Here is a 19,683-nt window from a genome sequence, read left to right as displayed (position 1 = left end):
TTTTCACAGGTCATTTACGAAGTGAAAATAAACGGGAGCATGCACAATTTTCTCAAGAGGGGTTTCAATTTTTTTTTCTTCTCAAGTAAAGGGGTTTTTACGTTCTTTCCTGCAAAATAACACTATAATCTCGGCCCAGATTAGAACCCCCCCCCCCCTAGGTACGCCAATGAACGGGAGAAAAACGTTTCGAAATTGTATTATACAACGAATATAGCCTATTACATGAATTGACTGCGGCCAACTAAACACAGTCCACCAGCCTAACTATACACAGTAGTCATTCCATCAATTTTAGCAATAGTCCTTATTTACTGCATCATTTCAGGGACAGGGGGATTACCGAGGATAGTAATCTACTACTAGATAGAGACGTAGCACACTTCAACTTAGGTGAAGTAGATGTGTGCATTTACTTTACCTAATCAGGTTTTACTGGAAATAAATATCCAAAATTCAATTGAATGCGGTATTCTGAATTGGAGATGTATGGTCAGTTCATTTCTATTGCATAATTTTTTTTGAGGGTAACATCCGGAGAAAATTTTGGCGGAAGAAAACTTTTGTGTTTATTAGAAATTAATTATTACACGTGGAAACAATTTCTGATTGTTTGCTGAATATTCTGACTATATTAAAGAGTATATACAACATGCACATTAATTTCAAATGTACTGAAAAGTTAACAAGAGGAATGATAAGATGTTATACAATAGCCATTGTATAGTCATATAAGTTTGGTTTATTGAGATTCTACATCGAAATGATTGTAAACTATTTTTCACAACTATTCAAACTGTAATTAGCTCATCTTTATGCTTCTTTTAAGAATAACTGCTTAAAATTCGAAAATTTTAGAATATTCTATATTTACAAATTTTGGTGACTATGTAGGATCTACTGCTAAAGTAGAAGCTTATCAAGGAGTGATTGAGTTGGGGAGCTTTAAACCTGAAAGGGATGCGATGTTAAAAAAAAATCAAGCTTTGCAATATAAACTTTCACTATAGTTAACATGAAACAATGGAATTTTACTTATGACTGGGATAAATAACACGTAAGTGTATGGACGCTACCCAAAACATTTCTGAATGATTCCATGAAGTTGGACTTTAATTTCAAAATTTTAAGAAGCAAAACATTGCATTCGACGCTTTCATCAGCAATTATGTTTGCAACACTCGTAGAAACAGGTGTCTCATATTTCCACTGAAACACCGTTAATTAAACACAAAACAAGTCTAAATCCCTTGACGTTAAAAAGAACCTACTAAACATAATAAACAGTCATACCTGTAGTAATCCTCCCTGCAGTAGATCTGACCGTCTTTGGCGAAGCACGTCTTCTCGGAGTCCAGCTGTACTTTGCATTGGCAGCACGTCAAGCACGAGACGTGCCACAGTCGGTCCACGGCCTGCAGGTAGTACCTGTCACTTATTCTGGTGCCGCAACCCGCGCACGAATTGGGCACCGGAGACGGTTCGTAATCACCGGGCGATATGACCGGCATATCGGACGAAGACTGACCCCGGCTGATACTCACGATGAATTGGTGTTGTTGTTCTGTGGTCAGCAGCAGGTCTTGGCACTGGTCATCCGAAAATTCATCAGAACCTGACCACAGCTCTGATGAGGAAGGGCGCTTGTATGGCACCAGCGTGATGCGAGCGATCGATCTTTTACGTCGATGAACTGGCAAATTAGAGAGATCAATCAGTCGATCAATCCTTCTCCGTCATTGATCGGCGATCGCAATCATAATTATTCTCACCGATCGGAAGCTGTTTCCTCCACAACCAGTAAAAAAATGTCCACTTTGCGGGTGTCTTCGGAAAAATATCACCGACGATGAATTCCTCGTTTCGTGTGTTTCAAGATTTCGGTTATGCAAAGGTAGAAACAAAACACAACAAAAAAAAAAGGTAGAAATTCTTTAAAAAGTAGAAAAAAAAGGGTAGATATATAAATATAAAGCTTTAAGAAGCAAGGGGGGGAGGACGTCGGACGAATCGCGTGTTTTTGCGGTCTGTGTTTCGGACTCGTGAGGTCTGCGTAATGCGCGTGTGTAAAAAGGGCTTCGCCTCGAAAAACGTCCGAGGCACTCAGGGTTAAAACGCCACGCCCCCCGCCAGCTGGCGTATCCAATGGGAGAAGAGTTCTACGCATCCAGTAGGATAGTAGGAGGCGGGACTTGTCGTGAAATGGCTGTTGGGATAGATTGCGAAAAGAAATGAAAATATTTAAAAAAAAAAAAATTATAAAGATGTGTGGATAAAGAAGAATCACGTGGATGCGTGGTGTGTTGTGATGGAACTCACTGCTGTGGTGGTAAATCGTGGTGCTAAACCGTTTATCGTATTCCTCCAAGCAGAATGTCGTCCCAAATCCAGATGCATTTACTAAGAATGCGTGAGCAGAGGGTGTTGGGAGTAGTGGGATATATTCTCCATGCGTGTGAGAGATGATTTTTATAACTGGCGCTAATTTGATATGATGATGATCATGTGGCTGTGGCTCTCACATCCTGCAGTAGGGGCTCCTAGGCTGGTATCTTTGGCGGGTCCCCAGTTCAGATTTTTCACACGGGGAGAGGCGTTAGTAAACTGGTAGTGTGAAAAAAACAAAAATTATAAGAATCGTCCCGGCCCGGGCCTCCAGGCTGGATCCCCACCCCCCATCAGTATGACTGACTCCCGCAGTAAGTCACGATCATGACCAGACTGCGATGCACATCTTGTGACAGTTCATAGGCGCCGGGGAACCTATGATAGGGACTGATGTCACTTGGGGCTGAGCTCCCCTCTTTCCAAATAGTTTCTAAAAAAACAATGCAATGCACCTTCCTCTCTCCTGCGTACGTGCTTGAATCTCGTATATACGAGACGACCAACAACTTTTCAACGCTCCCCCCCCCCCTCCTCCAACGTTTTCCTCATGTCGGTGCTTTTGTGACAGTGATGCAGGTATACAGTCGATCCCGCTTATAACGTTTTTCAAAAAAGACATTCATGAATAAACGTTTTGAGTGGAAAACGCTATAAACGGAAAACCTCGATGAGTAGCCAATTAGTAATAGTTAGATCCACGAAAATGATTCGTACTAAGCGAGAAAACGCTCTACGTGGGAACGTTATAAGCGGGATCGACTATGGTGTGAAAACACTCCAAGAAAACTACTCTTCGTTCTTAACCAACGTTCTTAATTATTCCAATAAGTATTGTTGATTTTTCCATTTTCCTTTCCAGATCACAAAAGCAACCCAAAGCACATTTCCAGATCATTCAAGGGACTCCCGGAACATTTCAGATAACTTAAGCTGCCAGAGGGAAATTCCCATATCACTTAAGCTGCCCGTGGAATATTCACAGATCACTTAAGCTATCTGCGGCCCATTTCTAGATCCGTTAAGCTGCACACATTGCCAAATCAATTAAGTGAACCAAAGCACATTTCCAGATCAATTAAGTGAACCAAAGCACATTTCCAGATCAATTAAGTGAACCAAAGCACATTTCCAGATCAATTAATCTGCCAGCGGCAAATTCCCATATCACTTAAACGAGCCCGCGGAACATTTTCAGATCACTTAAGCTGCCCGCAGTACGTCTCTAGATCACTTAAGTGAACCAAAGTACATTCCCAGATCACTGAAGGGGCATTTCGGATCATTCAAGTGACACGTTTCGAAACAAATGAAGTGGCCCGCACTCTCTAAAAGGTTGAGCACCCTTGTTGTGTGCATTGCTTGTATAATGACTACTGATCACAAGGAACAATAATGAACTTGGTGTACAAAACACCGGATGATCAATGCTTCATTCACTTTTTCAATAGCATCTTGGATTCATCAGTTCCTGAATGGCAGTATATATGTACCATCCGTTCACATCTCTGCTCTTTCTTTGCAAATGATCCCAGCAGGATAAAACGCGCAGATTCGGAAGGGACAGAACCCGGGCCTTGTCTGGTCTGACAGCTGGAATAATGCTTCGGGCCATGGATATTTGCGCTCAGGTGTCATCGTAAATGTTTCCAGATGCTGCGTTTACCTTGTTCAAGCTGCTTTCAAGTCACGCGCTGGACCTGATTAACGCATTGGGATATTTGCTGGGTACACAATATCTCGAGAAAATATAACCACTAAATACCCAATCATCTTCGAACGTAGTCTTGGAATGAAGCCATTCATGACTGATTTGCCCAGGGCCTTCTAGTCAATATCATGATCTCGTCTCTAGCAAGGTTTGTAGCTATCATTAAAAAAAAAAAAAGAGCACACATATGGGCAACTCTGACATACGTTTGAAGGGACGTGGATCAAATGCACTACCCACTCCCCTGAAGTCTTGTCAATCGGATGCAAGGGTCAGTGGCTACGTACAAATTTCCCAGTCTAAGGGGTTGCAGAAAGGGTTGAACAGCTGTGTAATACACTTGTTCTATACCCGCTTACCCAATTCAATTGAATTATCCGTGATGGTGAGTGCCCGTTATCACCGAATGCACAATAACCGGCTTGACAGATAGGAAAATATCCTTACCGATGATGCGAGACCGATAGCGAAATCGGAGGAAGGATGGAAACGATTTCTAGACCAGTATTTCCCAAAGTGGTCAACATCACGTTATGGGGGGGAGGGGATCGATGGAATGATGAGTGGGGGTAGAAGCTATGGGTTTAGTAGTCCTATAACGTGTGATCCTGTGGATTACCTTGAGTTGGGGGGCGATGAAAACAAAACAATTTGAAGAAGAGGTGATGAAACAAAAAGTTTGGGGAATTGTGTTCTAGACCAGTGGTTCCCAAAGTGGGAGTCACGTTTTTGAACCGGGGAGGGGGGGATCGCGAGAGATTGTCCAAAATGAAAACGTCCGAATAAGAAATTTATTTCTATTTTTCGCAACGTGGGTAAAAATAAGTCAAAACTAAAATGTGTCTCAACTCACAGCGGCTGAGCAGCTATTTACAATACATGCATCATATAATGTAAATTTATCGAATTCTACATGTACAATAACCAATGCAGGAGTCTCGCTTTACGCGATTAATTGGTTCCTCAAAATAGTCACGCAAACGAAATCGCGTGCAGCGAGTTGAATGTAACATGGGAAAGATAGGGATGGGGGGGGGGGGGCAAGGCAACTACCCCGGATGGCAAAATTTTGGGGGCGGGTGGCAATTTTAGGTGGAAACAAAGAACACCGTTATAAAATTATTATCGTATTTTAAAGTTGTAGTGGTGGCCAAATTATGTTTGCCCCGGGCGGCAAAAATCCTAGTTACATCTCCGGGGCTGGTTTTCTACAGATGGATTTAAAGGAACTTTTTTGTGAATGAACTATTTGTTCAAACTTATGAATAAATCCCGTAAATTTTCAGGTAATATGAATTCATTAAATTAATAAGTTGTCCTGTGTGTGTATGTGTGTATTCACTACTTCTGATTGATTATAGTGCGTTCGGATGCTTTCTTTTCTGAAGAGTCGTGCATGATAAAGACTCTTCAGGATAACTCTTTTAATGAAACAGCCTCTGTATTCGGCTGACAAGCAGCATTTTTCGTCTCCTTATAAAAACTTCAGTAGCAAAGCCGGAGAATTCCGCAGAAAATTCTAGTTTCACTGGAACCGCTTTTTTTTTTCCGATTACATTTCTCATTGCATTTTCAATGTGTTACCAAACATTGTTCATCACTGAGATCTGATGAGTTTCTTTCATATTTGTCTCAGCTGCTACATCCTCAAAAAACCCAACATATTTCGTTTTCAAAGGATTTGACTGTATTATATCTTCAATTTGCAAGCCCATTTCCAGGAAAGATAAGTTCAAGCCGAATTTTGCAGGTTGGAATTCCTGAAATGAACTTTTAAAAACGTGTGAATATAAAGAGGTGTGAATACACCCCGCGTCTCTCTATAATAGAAAATACTTTTGTAGTCGAAAAATAGTTCTGCATAATAAAGCAAGGTTGGCTGTGCCACAACCGTGAAAACGTTACGAATATTCAAAAATATAAACTAAAATTATTCTTCCTACAAAAGGAACCCGAGAATATTTTTTCACTGGGTCTTGTGTTTAGTAATGCCGACCCCCGAGTTTGACTGCTAAGCTATCCACTCTGCACCATTACGATGCGCAAGATACGCAGTTCGTCCTAACTTTGAGGCTCTGTTGGTGACACCGTCCGCGGGACTCAAATTAAAAGGCATTTGAGTACAGTGCCGTAACTAGGCAGGTGCACCCACAGAGGGCCCGCTTGGAAAACGGGCCCAAGAATGGGCCAGATGGTGTCTAAATACAAATTCTTACACAGGAATGGCTGGTTACGGCACTGTTTGGGGAGTTTGAAATCTCATAACAAAGAGAAGTCTGCAAACAATTCTTCCCGGAAAGCGGGACACATGGTCACGTTATTTGGAGACGGGTCGCCGATAAAATTCTTGTCCAAAGAGGAGGTCGGGCTTCAAAAAGTTTGGAAACCACTGCTCTAGAGTCTAGACGAATTCGCATTTTCCAAAAAGGGCGGCCCTAATGCCGTCATGATCTCGAGTTCTTTCTCGAGCACATTAAAGGGACAGCCGCTGGCTAATATATGTTAATAGTAATCAAATTGAAAACACGCATCACGTATTATACAGAATCGATGATTCCCGTTAATGGATATCAAGCTCTTTACAAAGAAAAACCCACCTCACTAAAAGGTCGAATTAACATACAAACGTGGAACCGACGGAACTTCTGTATTTTCAAAGGATGGGGAGGACGGAGAACATCTTCCCACGAAATCGGCATTAAACACACACACACACAAATACGATTTCCGACGCTTTTCGGGAGTACGTATACCCCCTACACACACACACAAGCGACTTTAACAGCATGCGGTGCCACTCTACGGGATATTTAAGAGATTTCTATTTGAAATATATTCCGGAGCTGGAGAGGGGGAAGAGAGAGAGAGAGAAAGAATTCGAACATGTGTGAACCTCAGGTACATACAAGGTGTTGCGGAATAGTTGTGAGAGAGGGGGAGGAAAAAAGCCCCGATAAAAATCTTGTGTTGGACCGTATGTGGTCTTTTTTTCCTCTCTCCCACACGCTGTACACGGAGTCGTTTTCTTTTATCTTTTATTTGGTTCAACCCGTAGGTCGAAAGGCGTTCAAACACGCATTCTTCTCAGTGTGATGTTCAGGTGTTCGTCGTCCAGACAGTCAGGTAGACGGGAAGAATGAGAAAAAAATTTCTTATTCATTTTTACATAGGCGGCCGCGTGTGGAAGAACTCGCTGTGCGTGCGAGAGGGCACTTGATTCCGTTGGAAATATTTTTCACTTCGCTGCCCTTTGGGAAAGTTTTGTCTTTTTTATACATGGGAGAGTGTGGGATTTTCTTTAAATCTCTGTTGGAGGTGGGAAATTCCTCGAGGACCTTTGAATATGAATTCGACTGGAATTTTTGGCGAAATATTTTCGTGACAATGGGAATTCAATATGGTGTTTTTTTTTCGTTGGAAGCTATATTCATCTTTTTTTTCGTGATTCATTTTTTATTTTATTTTCCGTGAATACTCAATAATTTCTATTTTTAATTTGATTACTTTATCTTAAATATATTTTCATTAAATGATCTACTACGTCAGAGCGTTTCTCAACTTTTCTGTACCCAAAGACCACTAAAATTTCTGAAATAATTCCGAGGGTCACTAAAATTTCTGAAATAATTCTGAGGGAAATTAAAATTTCTGAAATAATTCCGAGGGCCATTCAAATTTCTGAAATAATTCGAAAGCCCACTAAAATTTATAAAATAATTCTGAGGGCAATTAAAATTTCTGAGATAATTCTGAGGGCAATTAAAGTTTCTGAGATAATTCTGAGGGCAATTAAAGTTTCTGAAATAATTCTGAGGGCCATTAAAATTTCTAAAATAATTCTGAGGGCCATTAAAATTTCTAAAATAATTCTGAAGGCCCACTAAAATTTCTAAAATAATTCTGAGGGCCATTAAAATTTCTGAAATAATTCTGAGGGCCACTAAAATTTCTGAAATAATTCCGAGGGCCATTAAAATTTCTGAAATAATTCGAAAGCCTACTAAAATTTCTAAAATAATTCTGAGGGCAATTAAAATTTCTGAGATAATTCTGAGGGCAATTAAAGTTTCTGAAATAATTCTGATTTCTAAAATAATTCTGAGGGCCATTAAAATTTCTAAAATAATTCTGAAGGCCATTAAAATTTCTAAAATAATTCTGAAGGCCACTAAAATTTTTGAAATAATTCCGAGGGCCATTAAAATTTCTGAAATAATTCGAAAGCCCACTAAAATTTCTAAAATAATTCTGAGGGCCATTAAAATTTCTGAAATAATTCTGAGGGCAATTAAAATTTCTAAAATAATTCTGAAGGCCACTAAAATTTCTGAAATAATTCGAAAGCCACTAAAATTTCTAAAATAATTCTGAGGGCCATTAAAATTTCTGAAATAATTCGAAAGCCCACTAAAATTTCTGAAATAATTCTGAGGGCAATTAAAATTTCTGAAATAATTCTGAGGGCCATTAAAATTTCTGACATTTCCGACATGGGCGTCACAAGGGTGAGGGCTAACAGTGCTGCAGCCCTGGGACCGGAACGATTCATATCAATTTTTTTTGCTTTTCACACTACAAATTCACTATTAGGCCTCGGTGAAAAATCTGATCAGGAGCTTGACAAAGATCCTAGTCTCGGAGCCCTGTTGTTGTATGATCCGCGTACCATAGGTTGAGAAACGCTGCACTATGTCATCCAGATCCGATGATTTATGTACGATGTTCACTTGGAAAAGATATTTCCAACATTTTTGTTGATAACATTTCTTCCACGTAATTTAGCGTTTTCATGTTCTTATTACATACAGTATATCATGGCCCCCACAAGGGCGGGGCTGACAGGGCACTAGCCGTGGGGCCGGAACAATTCTCATCACTTTTTGCTTTTTTACGCTATAAATTAACGTAATTTATTTAAAGGCCATGAAAAGTCTGACTGAGGAGCCTGAAGAAGATCCCAGCCTGGGGGGTGGGCATGCAGTAGATATTGTGTTCATTTGCTCCGCCGATAAAAACGTTTTCAACTTTTGGTACCACGAAAACCCTAAAAAACGTTTCATGGAAACTCAGTTGGAAATTTATGTATTAAAATATTTTTGTGTGGTACGCTGAGCGATTTGGATGTTACGAGAATATGCAATTTTTTTAATGTTTATCATATTATCTCTCAAGATATTCTGATTTATCTCCGTATTGCCAATAATGATTTGTAAACAACAATCTCTAATACGTGCATTTCATATGCATTAATAAAATGGAGCTTATTATAATAATTGTTTTATAGATTATTTGTATTTTTTTTTAAAACAAATATTACTTTGGTGGTCTGTATGATTAACAATAGTGAATTTAATTACCTGCAGTATTAGGATTAAAAAGGTTGGCGACTGCTAATTCAAATCAAACCTGTTCACCAAACATTGCCGAACGGCCCCTGCCTATGGTAAGACGTTTCTTCAGTCAGGTAAGCTTTTGTAGTGTAAGGTAAAGTATCACTATAGAGCCCGGATTATATGCATATGTGCATATATATTTGCATATTTTTTCATTTTTCAGCAATAATGCATATAAATGCATGAAGTCGACGAATTTTCAGAATAAGTGCATATTTTTGAAAGTTTATATACTATAAGCGTAATCACTTTTTTTATGATCTTTCAAATAAATATTGCTAATAATTCAGTAAAACCTCTATTTTGCGATCACCGGCGGGATAAAAAAAATGGAGGGGTTTACTGTATTTTTATAATATCGGTTTTTTAGATCAGTGTTTCTCGACCGCCGGGCCGCGGCTCGGTACGGGCCCTGGCATCAGTCAAACCGGGCTGTGAATGATTCATCTTTTGATTTTTCCCCATTTATTTCCCATAGTCGTGTTTATGACCGGGCCCGTTCGCAAAAAAAATACTTGACCGGCCGCGGGCTTCCAAAGGTTGAGAACCAATTTTTTTTTAGAACCAATTTTAACTACACAATTTCTGATTCTGCTGAATGTATTAAGATATTTCTGTTATCCGTCTATTCGGTTATCCGTTACAGCCCTGGTCCGGACGGTTAATCGAAGTTGTACTGTTCTGGGATATTTTATTAGAATATATTCTAAAAAAAATCATCTTATGCTGGACATAATTTTCGTACGAATATTCTCCCCACAAAGTAGAAAAATATTTACGAGAACTCACCTAAGATCATCATGTGACTAATCCATCTTATCAAACACGCTCTACCGATTAGAAAAATTCTCAAAAAAAAGAAGTTATACGTATATAATTCAATAAGATGACACGCGCAGTTTTTTTGTGTAACATGATAATGTGCACGACAACATGTTTCAATAATTTCGGATTCATGTCACACATTGACAACAACAACAACAACAAAAATTACAAAAAAAAACCAAACAAACAAGGTATTGAACATCGAGTGAACGAATCGAGTCTACAAGGAAAAGTACACAAGACATTTTTTTTATAAAGTAAAAGGAAACGACATTGCCGTAATAAAAAAAAACAACATAGGAATCAGTTTCATTTTTATGGTAGGCACATAAAAAGAAGAGTGCTTTTTTCCTCTACTAGGTATGCACAGGGTATCAGTTTCAGTTACGTACGGTTGGTTGACTTCACCGCAATAAAACCACGGCGCGCTTTCACGGCCTGTTGGCCGCAGCCAGCTGCTGAGAGACAGTTTTTAACCATACGTATAATATAATATTTTTTTACTGAAATATGCTGCTCCCTGTTCACGTCCAGAGAACAGTGAGGCGCTGCATGAAACGTGACAGAGGCGCCAACTGATATACCTGGATGCCGCAGGTGTTCCTCCTCCTCCTCGTCCATGCTTTCATTTTTTTAGAGCTTCTGTTTCAAGACTTTGTTTCTTTCATTTTCTTTTTATATAGGAATATATTTCCCTTATGCCACAACACAAGAAACACCAAAAAAGATGGACACATACTTTCTTTTTTGTTTCTTTTCTCCCGCTAACTTCCCGTTCACCTGCGGCCATGATCAGAAATTCAGCTTGTGTCTGATCGGAGGGAGAGATAACTGTGTTTTGATACCTGATGTGGCTTTTTTTTTTTAAAAAAAAAACTGCTTTTGTGTGGTATTATATCGTCGATATCATCATCATTGTCCGTCGTGTGGAGAAAGAACAAAAATTGTTTTAGGAAAGATGTTGTAATATTGTTTTTGTTGTGTGCATGGGAATACATTATACTGGACTGTATGTACTTGGTGATCCATCATCGTGTGAATATGAAAAAAAGATTGATGTCTTTTTTTTTTTTTCTGACAAGGTATTTTTTTTTTTTGCCTTTTGCTATCTGAAGACTATTGTGCAATTTTTTTTTTTAACGTTTGTTTTACAGTGGAATCCCGTTTATGCGTCTCTCATTTATACGACGTGACGTTTGGCTTCAGTTGTGATTTTCATCCCAATACATTTTAATGCTTAAGTATTTAATTTATGCGCACCAGAACTTAAATTATTCGACGTTTCAACACACTTTGGCTTGAACTACGAATTGCGAAAACGATGCATTTCTATTGATCAAATCTGTGTGTGTGTGTGTGTATATATATTTTTTTTTTTTGAGATTGCAAAAACGTATCAGTGATAATGAGCAGGGAAATACCTGGGCAAGTACAGGGTTATTACGATTGAAGTTATTCTGAGTATTTTCCCTCAAAAATTACTCATCCAAATACAGTCAAATTTTCAGGATAGTTTAATGAGGTCATAGGAGAGAGATTTATGCAATGAAGATTTTGGATCACCAGGTGAAAAGTTGGCGGTTTTTTTTATCGCATTTCCTTTTTTCCCATGGTCCATATAGCGTATATACTAAGCTTCAATTGAATACGTTGGCCAGAACGGGAGCTATATAGGTCTGAGTAGTTTTAATATTCTGACACTGTTCAGACCAATGTAGCGCCCGTTCTGGTGGACGAATTCTATTGAAACTTGGTATATACGCTAACTGGACCTTTGGAAAAAAAGGAAATGCAATAAAAAAGAACCGACTTTTCACCTCGAGATCAGAAATTCATCTGCAGTCGAATCCCGTTTTAACGAATACTGTTATAGCGAAAATCTCGTTTTAACGAACACGTTTCTAATCCCCCGGATAGGTTTACATAGGGACATTTTTAAATAACCTGGAATTCTTTTATAATGAAATTTCGTTATAACGAAGTGATTTCTACGGTCTCTTGGACTTGGTTATAACGGGATTCGACTGTATTTTGTTTTATTGCATTAATCGCTCTTTCCCGTGGTCTCATTAGAATATCCTGAAAATTTAGCTGTATTCGGATAAGCAGTGTTTGAGAAAAACTACTCAGAGTACGGGAACTTTAATTCGAACTTAATCGGCCTGTATATATATATATGTATATAAACAAGTTAACATATGTTATATAAAATATGTAACATATTTCAACACAATATTGGATCACCTTTAAAATTAAGAATTTACTTGTCACGACGCCATTAGTTGTTTGGGGTAACGAAATGTCTTAGCACTTATTTTTAGTCGGATTTTTATTGAGGTTTTACCAAGATTCGTTGTGGATCCAGGAGGCTCCTCAGACTGCTCTCCAATAAGTAGAATAAACTTTGGTTGGGATAGGATTTGGGTCGGGACTTGATAATTGACAACTCAAATATCATTATGTGATTCATGACTCACATAGATGACTCAATCTTTCACATAATTTTTTTTTTCATTTCGAAAATAATAAAAGAAGTAATTTGATAAGAAATAATTTAAGAACAATGAAAAAGATAATTATGGAATAATGAAAGAAAATTTTTTAAGAATAATGAAAGCGAAAAACTCAAGAATGGAAGTGAAAAATTTAAGAATGAAAGTGAAAAATTTAAGAATGAAAGTGAAAAATTTAAGAATGAAAGTGAAAAATTTAAGAATGAAAGTGAAAAATTTAAGAATGAAAGTGAAAAATTTAAGAATGAAAGTGAAAAATTTAAGAATGAAAGTGAAAAATTTAAGAATGAAAGTGAAAAATTTAAGAATGAAAGTGAAAAATTCAAGAATAATGAAAGAAATAATTCAAGAATAATGAAAGAAATAATTCAAGAATAATGAACGAAACAATTTATTATGAAAGAAGTAATTCAATAATGAAAGAAATAATTCAAGAATAATGAAAGAAATAATTCAAGAATAATGAACGAAAAAATTTATTATGAAAGAAGTAATTCAATAATGAAAGAAAAATTTCAAGAGCGAAGAAATAATTTAATAGTTGTGAAAATTGGAAAGCAATTAAAGAAATAATTTGATAATCAGTGAAAATTTAAAAGCAATTAACGAAATAGTTTGATAATCAGTGAAAATTGAAATGCAATTAAAGAAATAATTTAATAATTAGTGCAAATTGAAAAACAATTAAAGAAATTATTTTAGAGTAAATTAAGAATTAAAATTAGTTAAAGAAATAATTTCGAAATTAATTTAAAAAATCAGAATACGTAAGAGAGTGAAAAATCTGAGTTTGTGAAAGAAGTACTTTTGGAATTAATGAAACCAATTTCAGGCATCTCAATGAAAGAAAAATAATTTTTCTACTTGATTAAAGAAAAATAGTTTTAGAATTAGTGAAAGAAAAATGATTGCATAATTTATGAAATGAATCGCCTAATTTAAAAAAGATAAAAATTGAGAATTGATGTACGGTTGAATTCACAAATGGTGTATGAAATAGAAATAATTACAGATATAATAGAAAATGAAATTAATTAAAAAAAAATAGTTCAAAAATAATTTCTGGAAATAATCTTAGAGCCAATGAATGTTGTTGTCAGAATTAATGAGAATCTTCAATAATTCTTGGTCTCCCCGGTCGAGTCCGGTCTCACACGTTAAGATACCAACACGTCGGTACTGAGAAACGTGCAGATCTTGAAAGATTACTTGTTACAAACGGCATACGCTTCCTGTAAGAATTCATTAAATAGAATTGGATAGAAGAGAATCTCTCTTTGGCTGTGTCTTATAAAGAAGATGAGACTTAAGGAGAGTAGAAGGCATTAAAAAAGAGAAATGGAAAATGTGAAACACTTATAATATACGAAGGAGATGTGCAAGGACTGAAATCTGATCTTCGGAGAGAGACCGGGTATCCCAGCAATGTTTTCCAAGAAAGCAGGAAAAGCACAAAAGTCATAAGCGACACACACATACACTTGAAAAACTCAAAAAACTCTTCTACTCAAACCGACAAAACAGAAGAAAAAAAAGGAAGACCGAAATGAGAAATGACGTACAGAAAATTCAACTCCTTTCTTTTCCATTTTTTTTTAAGGAGTTGGAGGCCATATTATGGAGTCGTCCCTTAAGGAGCTGTCAGTTGAAAAATTTGCGTCACGAAGCATTACACATGAGTTATTTCACCTCACACGTCCATCGCAGCACACTATATGGATGAGAGCGCGAAGAAGCGCACAATAATTCCCTTCTGCAGAGGGACTTGGAAGTGTCCTACTCTCAATGGGCTACTTTGTTCTTGATCAAGAGGCCGTTGCCAAGAATCCTACGAAGGAATGAGAGAGAAGCGCGAGTCGTCATCATTAATAATAGTAGAAAAAGAATAGTTGAAAATATTCTACGTGGTAGGCCATAAATTAGGCCTCCTACGATCCGGGCGAGCCACCTTTGCACGAATGTTGCCGTGGTCTCTCTATCCGGTAGTTTTGGTACGTCATGAGTCATGCACGTCAGCTTAATGTTAGTCAAATCTGCTTGGTGTCTCTCACCCCTGACTGACCTACCATATCATCAAAATATTGACTGAGTAAAATATGATTCCTAGAAATTGATTGATCGATGAAATGGTGCAGGTGCCGGTTGGAAGAGAAGGGCGATTGCCTATCTTAACAGCCAAATAAAATTGAAAAATTTTGCCTGTTCCTAAAATAATAATCGATCTTACGAAACCCGGCACATCAAATTGGTTCCAGGGCTGAAGTGATGGAGTCCCTATGAAAACAGCTCTCTATCAATTCAACATACACAGTTGTAACAGTTAGCACTCACACTGCCGTACGCAGGGCGTTAAATGCCCCTCAAAATTGAACCAATGAATTACTTTTACATTTTCTTTCAACTTGAATCATAGACTATATGGCAAACTGGACTTCTGGCCAACTTTGGGCAGAATTTTTCAATGAAATTGAATTTCTTCAATGATAATTTCAATTTGTGATGTTTCCGATTATATTTCTCACCTAAAGACATCAATCACACCCGTTCTTTTGTAACACACTGCACATTATTGCTAGCAAAAAAAAATTTATATATGGATTTCTTTTCACTTGAATTTCTAATAAATTTATCTCCACCGTTCATTAATTTTAGTCGTACTTATGGATTAAGAATAAATAATGTGGCGAAAACGACTGGAGAGAGTCATTACTAACTGATTTTTCCCATTTTAAAAATTACTTATTTACACGAAAAATAAAGCAAATATAACTCTCCGGATTATTATTATTAATTAAGCATTAGAGCGAGAAGCTTATCATACAGCTTATCAACAGAGAAGGAATCCGATTTTTATTAAGCCACCCAAAAACCTGGTCGTAAGTCAGAGTGGGACCGGGATTTCGGGTTTTACACCCACACACACACACACACACAAAAAGCCACGAATAGTGAAATGATTAGCACCGTGTACATTTTCCCACAATCAAACAAGAGCCTCCGTTTTTGCCACCCAACCCCTCGGCCCAGATATATCTAATCATAAAATATCCCTTTCAATTTGTACAATGTCTCCCTCGGATACAATGTCCTCCAATTCATTAGACGCTAAAATATCTCGTAAAGAATACCAGGGGGGAGCAGGCAGGCATTGTACACACTAAACCTGCCCACTCACGGTGGCTGAATCAGTTGTCCACAGCAGCAGCATCCTATATCTTTCCTACCCCTTAGCTTTTGAAATCTGAAACCTCTAACTTATAATACTACATACTCTCCCCCAACCTCTTTTTTTTTCGGATAGCAAACCTCCCGTGAAAATCCATCGCGGCTCACCAAACAACTGCAGCCATATGCTATAGTCGCCTGGGGCTCACCGTGAGCTGCGACCTGCACGCGGCCGGCGCGTGTCCATCCATATGGCCCGCTCTTGGGATTCCGCCTTTAAATCTGCGTTAGGAAACTATGTAATAAACCATGTTCTAGTATTTTATTACTTATTTTCCCAATAGAAACCCATTATACGCACGATTTTACGTACAGATTCTTTGAACTTATTTTAGCTTGATATAAGATGATTCTAAAACTTTCGGAAAAGCTCTAAGTTTCTGTAATTAATACTGCAGTAAAGCTCGGTTATAACGACAACGAAGATTCTATGAAATTTTTCCGTTACAAACGAAGTTGGCGTTTTCAAGATCTTTTTCGACGAAAAATATGAACAGAAGCAACTAAATAATGTTTTTCTTTTTATGATTAGGGTGACCAATTTAATCGAGATAAATGCGGGAAATCGGGATAATAAATACGGGACATGGCTGATTCTTGTCAAACATGATGCCAAAATGTAGACGAAATTACCAAATATCCTTTAAAAATAAACCTGGAAAGAAATACAGTGTTACATCACGTCTGCTAAAATGTATTTCACGGAAAATGAATTAAATATGGGAGATGAATATTTAAGAGTCATATTCAAATACAAATACAAATACAACGCCACAACAGGCAAATTGCCCAACGAGGTGGCTGACTTAAGATCATGGATTCCCGAGCCATTTTTTGGAGTCCCTACCTACTACTGCTACACCCCAAATGCAAAACCCCCCCGGAACCCCCCAATGAACCCGTGCATGCGGGAATGTGCGTGTACGTGTAGTGCAACCTGACGTAAAGTTTTTTGTTTCTGTGTAATGCTTGTTATGTGTAGTGCTGTCCCCAGTTTTTCTAACTATGAGTGAAGTGTTATGGGTGAATGATTTACCGTTGTAGGACTGTTGCTCTCTGTGGCGAGACTTTTTAACGGGGAGATCGGCTCGCATTTGCGCCTTGAAGTTGGGAACCACAGAAAACCAACTTCAGCCGACCACCACTGTGGGGTTCGAACCCGGATCCTCGCATCACGAGTCCGCACTATAACCACTCGACCACCACAGCGGCCACCACAGCGGTAACACAAATTAGAAATTATGCAAATTTCCTTCATTCCTGATTCTAGTGAAGATTGCGAATCGTAGTAAGACTCGTAGAAAAAAACGGAACATTTTTATGACAAAAAAAAAAAATCATAGCCGGGAAGAGAAAAATACGGAAATTTTTCGTAGAGTGGTAATGCCAATGAGCAAGTCGGAAAGCTAAACATGCAATGAATATTCTTTAAACGTTATGAATAAACACAGAACGACAGACGAATATTCTCTGGATGTGAACAGCTCATATCTTAGAATTTCCTCGAAAAAACGCCATTGTAACGGAAACGAAAGTGACAAAAAAAAATTTGTCGCTATATCCGAGAGGGTTGATTTCCTTCGGCGTTATAAGCAAGGTTCATTTTCATTATTCTCTATGGGAATCAATCCATACAGCCCATTATTAACGTTATAGACGAGGTATCGTTGCAACCAAGGTCGTTATAACCGAGTTAGACTGTATATAGGGTGAAAGCTGATACTTATTCTGGCGATATTTGCATCACTCGATACAGTAATTCCCCCCCATATTCACGAGATCAGTGAAATACTCATATTTTGAAACGGACTTTCTCATAAAAACTGATGAAGCCCTCTCTTTAATTTTTGATCCACATCCTAACATAATTAATACCAGCATAAAAATAAATTTGCATGATACACTGCAGTATCCCGGATAGCAGTTCTTCTCAGGACCGTCTTAAGCATGGCACCCACAAGGGGTGGGCTAGCAAAGCTCCATCCCTGGGGCCAGGGATGGTTTTCATATTTTTTTTGTATTTTAAGGCTATAAACCTATCATAAAGGGGCCCGTGAAAGTCTAGTCAGGAAGGCCCGCAAAAGATCCAGCCTAGGGGCCCTACTCCAGAATATGGGAGCCATGGTCTTAAGAACATCATGGTCCCCCGGGCCAAGTGATTTTTCTGAGTCCCTAACTGGTAAATTCTCGGAAAAATTCAACCACTTCTTATTTTTCTGAGTCCCCCACATCTCTTGAAGCCCCCGGGGCCGCCAGGGTGGGTCCACGCGTTAAGACGGCACTCGTTCTTCTCAGAAGACAGATTCGGATTGGATTTCGGATTGAGCAATTGACTAATGGAAAGCATTTTATGACAATATATTGAATTTCTTTTTTAGATTTTTGAAGTTCATATGTTTTATCAAACTTTGAAAATTCATAAAATTCCAACGAATGGTTAGATACCTAAGCTCGAGGTGTATTTTACTAACTCATGTCGAGAAAAAATTTCTACTAAATTTCAAAATTTTTGGCACAACAGCTTTTTTTTTTTAATCTTACGGATGAGTTCAAAAACTGCAATCTGAGAAAATTCAAAGTATTCCCCACCCCCTGTATACGTTCATACCAGACATCTTCAACCCGTTGCTCGTGACCAGAGTGCTGGACGCTCGTGTCCGACTTCGTGATCGCGAGCACGTGATCAACGTTCCAATTTAACACCATGGAGGAATTGTATTCAAGGATTGAAATCATCGTCATTTTTCATGCATTCGTATGTTAAACTTTGCTGTAAGGGTGCTCTTCTTTCGATGATAGGTGCAGACAGTGCTCGTGACTAGAGAAAGGGGTTGAGGACCTCTGTGTTTTGCTATATAATTCTTTTTTTCATTCCTTTATTACAAAATGACAAACTAACCGATTGAAACGAAATTTTTAGCATTTTATTCCGAATCGAATAAAATATTTTTGAAATTATTTTCGAAAATTCGACTTTGAGCTTCGTGAGGCCCCCTTAAGTCCCCCTCTAGGGAACGATGTTCTGGTCTGGTGGTGGCAACCCCCTCTACCCTATAATTTTTAACGGAAAAAAAGCAAACTCAACCGCTCTTCCTTATCCAGGGTCTGCGGCAACAGAGCCACCCCCCCCCCTCTCACCTCTTCATACGCAGCACATTCTGGCATGCACCAGTTTGTTAGCAATTCCTCGAAAAAATTCCTAGTTCTTTAGAAGTACTAGTCATTGTAGTCATTACTTAAATTATTGGAATATCGAGTCGTATTGACGCGTGGGCCAATCCTGCTTCTGGGAGGGGGGAGCTGGGGTGCATCGGGAAGGGGGGGGGTGTCTCCTGTTTATGAGCACAAAATAGCCAGTTATAAAATTCTAATTTAAGTGGTGGCGGTGTTGAATTTGGGTGGCTGGTCGTGTATGTTTTGTAAAGAGACCCCCTCAAATATCACCTCTTAGAACAGTGTTTCTCAACCGCCGGGCCCTGACATCATTCATACCGAGCCGCGAGTGATTAGCCGTTTCCTTTTCGCTCATTCATTTTCTGTTGGTCGTGTGTTTGACTGAGCTTTCAACTCACAAAAATGAGCGAAACCGGGCCGCGGGCTGAGAAAGGTTGAGAACCACTGTCTTAGAGCA

General features: G+C 38.3%; 1 protein-coding gene across 1 annotated transcript in view; it reads right to left on the bottom strand.

Annotated features, from left to right (window-relative positions):
• Positions 1 to 2,068, bottom strand: part of LOC149086943 (LIM/homeobox protein Lhx9-like) — a 69,123-nt gene extending 67,055 nt beyond the window's left edge. Inside the window, exon 1 of the mRNA XM_089231151.1 lies at positions 1,294 to 2,068. Coding sequence (XP_089087277.1) covers positions 1,294 to 1,511 — 218 coding nt within the window. The 5' untranslated portion in view covers positions 1,512 to 2,068. The remainder of the gene's footprint in view (positions 1 to 1,293) is intronic.
• Between the last annotated feature and the right edge of the window lie 17,615 nt (positions 2,069 to 19,683).

The sequence above is a fragment of the Pholcus phalangioides genome, unplaced genomic scaffold, assembly GCF_987345545.1.
Source record: "Pholcus phalangioides strain wild (caught in Gottingen) unplaced genomic scaffold, Ppha-v1.0 ptg000004l_1, whole genome shotgun sequence".
NCBI classification, from domain to species: domain Eukaryota; kingdom Metazoa; phylum Arthropoda; class Arachnida; order Araneae; family Pholcidae; genus Pholcus; species Pholcus phalangioides.
This window is presented reverse-complemented; position numbering and strand designations above follow the sequence as displayed.